The 12,507-nt window shown below is 44.4% G+C and overlaps 1 protein-coding gene across 1 annotated transcript in view; it reads right to left on the reverse strand.

Annotated features, from left to right (window-relative positions):
* CD109 (CD109 molecule) overlaps positions 1–12,507 on the reverse strand; it is a 116,297-nt gene that overhangs the window by 74,864 nt on the left and 28,926 nt on the right. The window contains exon 5 of the mRNA XM_023517277.1: positions 8,866–8,991. Coding sequence (XP_023373045.1) covers positions 8,866–8,991 — 126 coding nt within the window. The remainder of the gene's footprint in view (positions 1–8,865; positions 8,992–12,507) is intronic.

Genomic DNA, 12,507 nt, shown 5'->3' on the forward strand with positions numbered 1-12,507 from the left:
GAAAATTGAGCGTCACATAGAACAGCCTATACACACATCACACAATGTCAAATTCTTGCTTTCGTTGTTGTACTATAATAATATCAGATTCAACCACACATGCATAAAGCTACACAGGACCTATCTGGATTATCTTTACAACATTTTTTTAATCTACTCCAAAGTAAAAAGTTCTTTTGAAAATTTATCTTCTTATGCCTTCTGTGACTGGGGTTATATAGCCTGCTCAGTTGGCATACCTGAGTCTCTGAGAATAGTTCTTTGCTACTTTGGGGAATGTACTGCTGGGTGACAGTAAGCTATCCTCAGTAATTCCTAATGGATATCGGTGGAAAAATGCTACCAGGTAGCCTATACGCTGGACTCAAATGCTCAGTCTAAAGGCAGGGCAGTTGTGGTCAGAGTGTGAGACCTCGAGAGCAAGCCAGTGTGTCTGGAGTGTGTCTGGAGGGTGGACCCCTATGGCACCCTCAAGTCACATAGCAGAGGTGGACATCTTCACCAATGCACACAGCAGGTCCTGTGGGCATCTCAATTCAGTCTGAAGGGGTGGCCGTTTTAAACCAGCAACTGCTGCACATGTTAGTGTAATTTGACAGAGTGGAAAGTATGAGGAAACCAGCCTCTCGTCCTGACCAGGTCATGTCGCTTCTCTCTGTAAAATGCAGAGATGGATCTAGGTGACGGCTAGTCCCTGCAGCACTGTGATCTGTGCTCTTCGCTGATGCTTCTTCAGATCTTCCGTTTCACTGGGGAACACGACACGCTAACGTCTGACCCCAGAGCTTTCTAACAGATGCCAAAAAGCTGTCCCTGCACAGAGGGTAGGGAGGACTCACTTGAAAGGGGCACACTCCGAGGGTGGCTTCTGGAGGGAATGGACCAGTCAAAGGAAGGAACTCCCCATGAAAATTTGCATGGCGTCCAGAACTTGAAATGCACATGGCCAGAGGACGGGGAGTAACAGGCCAAAGGGGCAGTGAAGTCTCAGGGATAATATGGCACTAGCATCATGAGTGCAACTGAAATTTTATGAGGGACTAAGATCTTCAGGTCTTCAGTGCTGCCATAGCGGTGTGTATCCGGCCCCACAGAAGAAAGGAGAATGACGCGCTGAGCTCTGCCCAGGAGCCTCTTACTCAATGTTTACAACCACCTCTCCCTCTCACTCCCCCTCACCGCACAAGGCAGGCAGAACTGGAGGTCCTTCTCAACACAAAAGTATGCTTATAAGGAGAGGCCAGCAAAAGTATTTTGGAAGCCACAGCCACATTCCAGAGAGGATGCCACTGTTTTCTGACCTGTCAAAGCCTGCTCCATGCTTTCTGTTAAGTTGTCATCACGAGCCAGAGGAGCTACCAGAGCTACTTGTAGAGTGTGTCAGGGACAAGAACTGGCCAGACAAAGATGTGCCCTTCTGCAAAGGAAAAGCAGCTCCAGAGACGCCGACCAGCAGGTGGGAGCTGACCCAGGCCCAGCTGGACGGCCAGGCCGGGAGAGACAGGGAGTGTGCGGAAAGCCTGTAAAAAGCAGAGAGGAGCTGGCAGCCCTCACCTGGCCTTCCTGTAACAACTAACTCAAGGGAAAGTAGGTGTAACTGCTAGAGGCAAAGGAACAGCTCAGGGCAGATTGTTTCTGAATTACAGAATAATTCAATACCCACAGGTCACCAAACGGCTTGGAAGGAGTGATTTCGAGCCTTAAGTCTGTTGAGTTTTCTTTATTCTATTTCTTGCCCACCACCACCCCGCCCCCAGCAGCACTGGTCTGGGATTGAGACAAGGGTGGAGAAAATGCAGACAGCGGCAGCTAGAAGAGACTGAAGTTACCGAGCTCCGCGGAGCCCACGCTGGCTGCGCAGCTCCAGGATCAGAGAAGCTGTGGCAAAAATACAGATGATACCAAAGATTTTGAGCTAGTACGTCTAAGCTCAACCGAGCTGGTCAGAGAGAGGTGAACAGCAGAGGGCAGCACTGCTGGGCACTCAAAGGATAAACAGGACGGCTTGTCCCTAGACCCACGCTGTGTCCACTGTCCAACACTGCCTCTCAGTGAAACAGATAAATACTAAACACTTCCAGCTGTGACCATTATTCAGTTCTTCTCTAAAGGTAATCCAAAAACCACATAGAATCTTCTAGAGTGCTTATTTAAGATTCAAATTCCTAAGTCCCATGCCAGTAAGTTGTTCCTGGGGGTGAGACCTGGATTACACACCTTACAACTCCCCAGGGGGTTGACTCTGCTGCCCCTGATGTTTTCGGAACCACTGGCAACTAGTGGCCCCGGGCCAGTTGCCTAAGCCTCACCAGGAGAACAGACTTCAGCTGATACGAAGGAAAGAGGGCACAAGAAGTGGACAGGGGTCTCTCACTGACTGGGAAGCCTCCTTTGGGGTCTCAGAGGAACATGAGACCTGAGCTCTGGGCTGTGCCCAGGGAGACACACAGGGAGCCGGCTGTGTGGCCACACTCCTCCTGGCTCCTGGGACCCTGCTTCTCTAGACACCTATATTAGCCTTTCTTTTAAAGAACCTCTATAATCACATTCTAGTAAGCTAGAATATAATTTTCAAATCACAGAGGCAAAAACATTTGTAACTAAATGTGGCATAATTATACAATGGAATATTTTTCAGCCTTAGAAAGGAAATGTTCATATATGCCATAAAGCAGAGGAACCTGGAAAACCAGCCAGTCACAGAAAGAGGTTCTGTATGTGTCCCCTGACAGGAGGTGGTTAGAGTCATCAGAGTCACAGAGACACAAAGCAGAATGGTGGTGGCCAGGAGATGGAGGCAGGGGGAGAATAAGGAATTGTTTAATAAGTATAGATTTTCAGTTTTGTAAGATGAAAGAGTTCTGGAGACGGATGGTGGGGACAGTTACACACCAATACCCAAGTATTTATTACCACGGAACTGCATACTTAAAAATGGTTAAGATGGTAGATTTTGTTATATGCATTTTACAATAAAAAAAATTGAGAAAAAAATACATTTGCAACTACAGTATTCGGGAGACCTATCAATACCAGTCGAGATAACTACTTACATATAAGGTCCCTAAACAAGTATTGAAAGAGCAAAAATGCAAGCAGCATCTAACTGTTAAAATGAGACGTCTTCCAAGGTATATTTACAAGTCGATTATCAAACAGAGCATATTTCTCACTTAACCTGTAATATAGTTGAAGAATAACAGCCCTATAAAACACACTTCTGTGGCAAGATGTCACAGCTAAAATATACTTCCACCTTCCAAGAAGAGAGCTTGGTACTCTAGGAAGTTAAGGAAGAAATGATGGGAAAGGGCCGGGCCATCGAAGTACGGCAGAGGTAGAAGAGACCCTGACTCTTCTCAAAAGCAGCACAGTCCTCAAAGTAGCAAAGGGCTAGTCTCATGGGCACAGGGATGCCAGGGGAGCACATGTGCAACTCGCACAAGAAGGACCAATGCTCTTACCAAATGTAGCCACTTTTAAGAGGTCTTGATAATTATAATCAAGAGTTTCTTTGCAATTATATTAAGCTAGCAATGTAAACCAAAAAAAGTCTATGACTATACAGAGAATTTGTTACATCCCATCATCATATACTGCACAATGGAAAGGAAAAATAAGAATAAAAACCTAAAGACGTTACTAGGTAAAAATCATTACTCATCAGAAAATAAATTCCTGAAGGTGAAAAGCAGCAATACCTGCAGGTCAAATGCAATTGGAGTTAATTCAGAATGTTGAGAAGTGTAACAAATGACTTGCTCATCTTTATTCTACACACAAACATGCTGCAACTAGAAACATGCCAAGAAGCCCTTCGAGTATATTTTACCTGAAGGATCCTCTTCCCGAATAGAGGGAAAGTGAGCAGAGAGTGTCACTTTCCAGTTATCTGCACAGTCACTACAAGTCAACACTTTGGGAAGCCCTGTATTTTTAAATATATCATCCCTTACCGGCAATACTGAAAGCATTCCATATATATTTTGCCTACAAACAAAGGGGACTTCAAAACATTCTCCTGAAAATGAGTGTTCTTCCCCTCCCTGAGTTTTATACTGAGAATAGTTATTGCCTTAGAAAAACTAAACTGTAGTCTGATGGTCAACTATTTAAGGGGCAAGCACACTTCTGCTGTGCAAGGCTATTTAAATAATAAGTAAATTTCCTCCATCATTACCATTCACTGCTAAAATTAAAAGTGTTTAACACTAAGCAATATACAGTCTGTAAAGCCACACAGGAGTCAAGGAAAGACAAAAACCAGAGACTAAGGCTACAGCCAAGGTCGTGTCTCGTAACATTTCCTTGTGTATACTGACCCCTGGTGGCCCTTACAGGCACTTTTTAATAAAGCGGCTATTTTTTTTTTTTTTTAGTTGTGTCTCTCTAATATAAACATATCACCAATATAGGTACCTAATGAACACGCTTGTCTTTAAAAAAAAGAAAGATGCTTTATAGAATGCGGAAAGGGGGGAAATTATACTCTTTAATTCAAAACAAATGATTATTATGCTATGGCATTTGTACATGTAATGAATATCGACTTTTCTACCTCAGTGCAAAGCACACTAGTTCTCAGGAAAACAGTGGGGAACAAGACCAAAAGGTCACTACCTTTGCCAAGGCCACCAATTAAAAGTAACATGAATGAACCAACGGAAGCACACAGCGCTATGGAAATGTCTGGAGGGGCCAGGCCGTTTTAGAAAATGCAGGCAGATTAAAAGCATGTAGCTAGAACACCAAAGCAAAACACAGCACTCCAGGCTGCTGAGAAAAGGCTCTGAGATGAGTTAGATGATGAGGGTGAGAAACTTAAAGGATAGAATATGTGTAAAGCAGAGAGTTCAAGGGCAAGGGTGGCATGTAACAAGGCTAAAGGGATAGGCAAGAGCCAGATGCTGTGAATGTTTTTAACTTTTTAAGCAGCTAAACTTCTTTATGGGAATCACCTTATTTTCTATCAAAGCAATATGACAGGCCAAGTCTACAAACCACAACAGAAGGAATTCTATAAATCTTTTAAAGTACAATCTCGCATCTTCCACAAGTCTTTCTCCACTTTTCTGTCCCCCTTTCTCTTCCAGTACTTATTCTGTTCACTATTCATTGAACAAATCAATCTCTTGGCACCTGTCACCCCACCAAAACTGTCCTGTGCAGCAGTGGCTTCTGAATGGACCAACAATGAACACCCTGGCCCAAGGGCAGCCCATATGTAGGCCACCAGCCACCAGCAAAGAGGCTTGCTTGTAGGGCTCTGAGAAAGACAGATACTTGGCCAAGCCCACTCAGATTTTGACTGGAGAACACCACAGAGGTTGGCACAGTGAGAGAAGAAAGGACCAGACCACAAAAAACAGAGGGAATATCTGGACCCTAAATCATGGGTGCTCATCCTTACAATAGACCCTCTTTATCACCACAGTGGTCTTAGCACCTCACAAGTCCTCTGCTGGTGCACTGGCTGGTGCTTTTCTATTACCCTTTTGTCATTTAACTTTTATCATTTTATTCATGTCACCACAACAGAAACCTTTGAAAGTACAGGTCACATGTTGAGCATCCTTGTATTCATCACAGCACTGTAAGTCCTCAACACATACTGGGTAGATGGATGGATGGGTGATGGATGGATGGATGGATAGATGGATAACTGATGGATGGATGGACACATGGATAGATGGAAAACTGATGGATGGACAGATGGATAGATGGATGATGGATAGATAAATGATGGAAAGATGGTTGAATGATGGATGGGTGATGGATGAATGATGAATGGATGATGGATAGATGGATGGATGATGTAAGGATGGATGGATGGATGATGGATGAATGATGGATAGATGGATGATGTAAGGATAGATGAATGGATGGCATGATGGATGGATAGATCATGGATGGATGGATGATATATGGATGGATGAATGGATGGGCAGATGGACAAAAATCTGACTCCTGCAGAACATAAGTGGGAACTGTAAATAAGATCTAAGTGCTTAGAACTCATAACATGCTTCCCTCTACCTTCTCTACAAGCTCAAATGTCCACTCCCCAAGGATTCATCACACACTGCTCAAGGCTTCCATACTCCTGCACAGGTCTCTACACTTAACTCATTCCATTTCTCTCCCTCTGTACTGCCACCTGTCCATGAGCCAGCGGTACTCTTCATCTTCACAGAGATACTCAGAAAACATGTGCTGACTAAGGGGACTAGTTCTGCTTTTAGGATTTGATCCAAAAAAAATTTTTTTAACTAAAAAAAAGTTAAAGAATGCTTAATCCCTCAGGTTGGGAAAAGTTCTGGGTCTATAGAACATGCTCATTATATATTCATAGACTTATAAACATTAGTAAGTTTATTGCTCTGCTACAGAGAATTTTAGAATCTTAAAGCAATGAAGTGAATCAAAAGCTGCCATTTGATCTAGTAAACGAAAGATGGAGTGCGAGGGCAAACTCCTGCTTACTAACCATGTGCATTTGGGGAGTTACTCAATGTCATGGGGTTCTGGCTTCTCCTCATGAAATGGGCTTAGTCACATCTACCATGCAGAATTACACAGTGTGCAGAATAAATACGGGAACATATATAAAACCTTATGCTGTGCCTGGCCAGTAGCAAATCTGTGACCTTCCTAAAATTCATTATAATTACCTCGCATTTCAGGGACTAGCTAGGGATGGCCCAGAGTTTACACTGTGAGAGACCCTTGAAGACCAGTACCTCACCCACTGTGAAACAATGCCCCATATCTTCTCTAAACTCACATTTTTCTAACACTTACTCTTATTATAGTTATTATCTCAATGTCACAAATAAGAATAATATTAATAATCAAAGACCTCAGAGGCAAATCCTACAATATGATCTTTTTTTTAAATACAAGATCACATATTTAATATATGCAAGTTCATAAATGTTATTCAACCATATCAACAAAAGCAAAACCAAAGACTATGTAATCCTCCCAATAGATGCAGAAAAAGCATTCAATAAAATCCAACTTCCTTTTCCATGGCTATTAATTACTTTATTCTCTAAAAATACAGGTTGTCCATAAAGTCTGTGTACAATTTAAAGTAGACAACTATGGACACCCTCTAGGAACCTCTTTTATAACATTGCCTCCAATATTCTTTTAAATCACACCATGGCTGGGTGCAGTGGTTCATGCCTATAATCCCAACACTTTGGGAGGCCATACATGAGTGCAGTGGTCGGATCATGTGTCACTGGAACCTCAAATCCCCGGTCTCAAGTGGTTCTCCTCCTCAACCTCCTGAGTTGCTAGGACTGCTGGTGCATACCACCATACCCAGACAATTTTTCTTTGTTTTTTGTAGAGATTGGGTCTTTCTATGCTTCCCAGGGTGGCTTCAGACTCCTGGCCTCAAGTGATTCTCCCACCTCGGCCTCACAAAGTGCTGAGATTATAGGTGTGAACCACTCTACCCAGCAGGAATCACAATTCTAAGATGTGAAACAGCCATATATTTCCATTTGTCTGCTGAGGAGTCTCTTATCAGTAGCACATGTTTAACTGAAGGAAGATTAGACTGAGTCATTAAAATTGCTCATATTTGTCACTTTTGACCTATAAAACCAGCAATTTTACATCAAAAATAATAATCTAGCACTTTTCTCTTAAACTAATCTAATAGATACTGCTTTGAAACTGATCAAGGCGGCTCAGCACCCATAGCTCAGTGGTTAGGGCACCAGCCACATGCACTAGGGCTAGCAGGTTCGAACCTGGCCCAGGCCAGCTAAACAAAAATGACAACTGCAACAAAAAAAATATCTGGGCATCGTGGCAGGCACCTGTAGTCCCAGCTACTTGGGAGGCTTAGGCAAGAGAATCGCTTAAGCCCAAGAGTTTGAGCTGTGAGCTGTGACCCCATGGCACTCTACCAATGGTAACATAGTGAGACTCTGCCTCAAAAAAAAAAGAAACTGATCAAGGGTTTTACTCTGACTTCTGTCTTCTAACCAGGCCCCAGCTTCTAGGTATTTCAACCCTGATGGTGGGGTTATGGGGTCATGGCCGTCAGAGACCCAAGTTCAAATTTGATTTCCTTGCTTTCCAGCTCTAAGCCCTATGGCAAGTCGCAAAGCTACCACTAAATGTCCTACAATGCACAGGACAGAGCCCACAAAAAGGACTTTTATCTAAATTGCCAATAGTGAAAAGCCCTGTTCTGATTAAACTATTTTTTAAAACTCTTACTCATTAATTTATATATATTTCTAATTCCAAAGAAAAACAGGAAAATACTCAACAAATTTTCAAGTGACATGAAGAGACGCAGAGGAGAAAACCTGGGGCATTTTAACATCTCTGCCCTGGCGGATCTCAGAGCTGCACAAGTCAGCAGCAAACACAGGAAGGGGTGGAGGAGCTGGGGAGAAGAGGACAGAGGAACAGCGGCCACATGGCTGCTCCTTAAACCAAGATTAAGTCGTTTAGTCCGCTCGCTCATAAGAAGTGACTTGCATAAAATTTGCCAAATTTACCAAATAACAGCTTATCCTTTAAATGTTCATTACTTAGTTCTAAAATGCTCAATACATGCAGTAAATAAATACATATTTAATCAGTTTTATACTCAAATGCCAAAATGTTTTATTCTTCACACTTATCATAGAAAAAGACAACAATGACTACAACTCTAATATATTATAATGAAGGATAAGCCATTGACCAACATAGCAAATGCAAAACACACCACTTAAATGATCTAGATATGCATGTATTATTTTGTTTCTGTTCATTGAATATATAACTTTGGAGATATTTTCCCAAAATCATTTTAACATTCCCCCCCCAAAAAATAATATTTATACTCACATTCACTTGAACTTGAATGGACCAGTCACCGAGTATTGGATGGGAAGATAATTGAAAAGTTTTGGAAACAACTCCAAGCACACTTTGCTGTGCCAACCACTGTTGGATCAAATTTGACTTGGGGTCCTAAAATGAAAAGCATGCATGTAACTATAAATATAAAGGCTGTCCACACCCGCGTATCCTGTCCAGCTAGGGATGACACCCCGCAGCACTCTCGGACACATCCAGAACCTTCCCCAATATATGGCACAAAGACAGGTTTTGGAAAATGTTAGCTCTACGTTACCAGAGAAAACAAATCAAACTTTCTCCTTTCTTCGTACTCCTCCAGAGGTCATATTCATTCTGCTCCACCTTTTAAATGTGGGCACCATATTTTCTTCTACGTAAAACACATCACCAAACCTGTGGTGGCAGTGGAGGTACTAGTGCTAAAAAGCTCCCCGGTAGCCATAGCAGGCCCATTTATCAAAGGCTTACTATGTGTCAGGGACCCTGTCCTATCACGAATTATACTCCTTTTCCAGAGTCAGGGTATCTTCACTTTATGGTAGAGAGAAAACTCATGCCTCGGGAAGGAAGCATGCAACTCTAAGTGACTGGCATGACCCAGGATTTCAGCATCAAGATGTGATGGGATTCTGCATTCAAACCATGTCTGTCTTTCAACTCAACCATAGTATATCAGAGAGATGTCTACCCAAGGAAATGTATGAAAACCACTTCAGTCTTCTATAATCTCCCCAACAACCATCCCCTCCTGCAACGTTCATCCAAGCCATTCCAGCAGCCCTCCCAGACTCCTCTCTCGCATTCCCAGCTCAGTCACCTCTGCCTCCTTAACATCTCTAATTTGCCTCCTTCTTCCTATCCACACATCCAACCTCCACATCCTACTTTCTATCTAACACAACTAATCTCTCCCCTCCAGTCTTGCCCCCTCCCTGTCATCAGCGTCCTTCATCAGAAACACTCATCTGAGAAGGCGTCACAGTGCCTGAAATGTTTGTCGCAGTTCCTGGCATAGAACAAGCAATGAGTAAGTACTGGCCGGGACCATCACCCTTTGATAAGGTGGCTTCTGTTTGCCTGCAGAATGACTGCCATCCTTTGCCTACTTTATAAGGCCCTTAATAATCTGACCCCATCTACACTGCTAGGCTCACCTTCCTCCAAAGACAGAGATTTATTCTCAGTTCACCCCAAGCCCCTGCATCTAGGCCTCTGTAATAGTTCCATAATTCCCTCCCTTCCCTGGCCAGCCCCCTGCCTTCTAACAGGCAGAGGTGACCAATTCCTGGAGGACCCTTGCACACAGGGTGTGGTTATCCCTCCTGAGTACCTACTACTGCTAACAGTAGTAATGTATGTTCGTTTTACATGTTTTATATTCCAAAAGCATATATTTTTTATTCCCAACTAGACTGAACTTAGAGCAAAATTGAAATTTTTCCCTGGTTCTTATTCTCTAAGCTTTGACTAGAAGTGGAGGTTTGACCCAGCATTTGGTACCCAGCAGAAATCTCTCTCCCAAAGTCGGGGGATGAAAGTTAGGGGTAAACAAAGTGCTGAGAATGGACTGAGAAGCAGTTTGATAAGTCAGAAACAATGTTAGAAACAGAGACCAAAGCAAGTCAAGAACAAGTAGGTCGCTGTACCCTTGGCAAAGTCTCAGACTGGGCACTGTGATCAGCAGCTGTTTCCACCACCCCTGCCAACGTGATGCATAGGAGGGCGGGCTAGAGACTAAAGGCTCGGGATCAAAGGAGGGAACACAAACGGAATGCAAATGACAACAATGGAATATCATTTTTCTTCTGCCAGACTGAGAAAGGTTTCAAAAATACTAATAATAATTGTTGATGTTACCTAAAGACCAGGAAAAAGGAATGTCCCTATTCTACTAATGAATGGCTGTGGTGAGGGAGTACATCTCCCGCAGACAGTGTCACAGAAGTCCCAATTGACCTCACTGATGACTTTGCTCCTGGGTGACCTGGAGGGTTGGGAGTAAATGAGACAGTCCCTCCGGTTTCCCAGGCCTGTCTTGGTCCTAGGAAGACATAGAGAATGTCACCAACCAGGAAGATATAGAGAATGCAGAAACTCTGGGGGTCTACAGAGCACAGCAGGATATGAACGGACCTGGCATGGCCACATCACAGCAGGGCCAGCATTAGTACCCAGCCATCTCCGGCTGGGACGTTCACATGTAGCGTGTGAACGGTGCCTCATCACAGCCAGACGCGCTGCGCACCCAGGACGCTGGAACGTTGGCCTTTGGGTCCCTCCCTCCTTCTCTGTCTTTGGAGGAAGGTGAGCCTAGCAGTGTAGATGGGGTCAGATTATTATTGGGTCTCCTGCTAACAGTAGTAATGTATGTTCATCTTACATGTTTTATTTTCCAAAAGCATATATTTTTTATTCCCAACTAGACTAAACTTAGAGCAAAATTGAAATTTTTCCGTGGTTCTTATTCTCTAAGAACCACACGGTACACACTACCCGTGCCAGACCATCTCACGTAGCAAATTCCCTGGCTGGGCAATCTGTTCACAAGGACCATTTCTGGAGTCCAGGATCAGGCATGTGGGACACGTCGGTCCAGCATGCAGAATTAGAGATGCTGGGTCACTCGAATGCAGCCCCCTCGCCAGGCCGGGGCTCAATTCTGTGGCCACCACTGCTGTGGCCAGAGTGTCAGGGCAGTCACAGGATTTACTCCCAAGCCAGAAACGCTTGTTCCCAAACGAGGCCGTTCACCTGTGCCAGGAGCAACAGCTTCTTAAAGGAGAGGTCACTGTGGAAGCCTGCGACGCCAGCCGCCATCACGGGGTCAGCAGCACTCACCTCCACAATGCCAGACCAAAGTGGCTAGAGGAGGCCAGAATTAGGACAGAGGAAGCACACTTTTTCCACTGCCGAAAGACCTGTGAAGCCCCTTTCCTTCCTGAGGTCAGTTATTGGGACAAGCAAAATTAATAACACCCAATGATTCCTCTCCCCTCAAAAAAATACATACATATATATATATAGAACATCCGTGGATATTCTGCGGCAGACAGTACCTCCATTACACGCCACAACCGATCTTGGCTGGGCAAGGAGGGCCCCCGAGTCCGCTCCCCCATGCACTTCTCCGCAGCAGCCTGCAGGTGGAGCTGCGCCACAGTTTAGTCCCAGTCAGGGGCTCCCATTTCACTAAGTCCCACTTTTTTTTTCTGGGATGTTTTGCCAAGAAACCAATTACTCCACGCTGAAAAGTGTAGGAAATATCACAATCGAGTGGACGCTGGCCCAAATGACCGGTTTTGGCTGTAGGAGTACAACGGTGTAGACATTCACATCAGTGTTCCCATCTGGCCTCTGCCACTTACACGGAGGGGCACGGAGGGGCACGGAGGGGCCCGCAGTCCACACAGGGGCGTCATCCCCCACACACATACAGAGAGAACAGCACGGCTCCACCATTCACCAGTCCCAAACACTGGGGTCCAGGTGGGATTTCAGTCTAAACTCTCTTCCCTTGGCTAAGAGTCCCTCAGTACCATAGCAACCAAGAGGAAGGTCTCAGCCCTCAGCGGGGCACAGGGCTCACCCCTGTAATCCTAGTGCTCTGGGAGGCAGTGGAGGACCCCG

Source organism: Otolemur garnettii, unplaced genomic scaffold, assembly GCF_000181295.1.
Source record: "Otolemur garnettii isolate 467f Iridium unplaced genomic scaffold, OtoGar3 scaffold00107, whole genome shotgun sequence".
Taxonomy (NCBI): domain Eukaryota; kingdom Metazoa; phylum Chordata; class Mammalia; order Primates; family Galagidae; genus Otolemur; species Otolemur garnettii.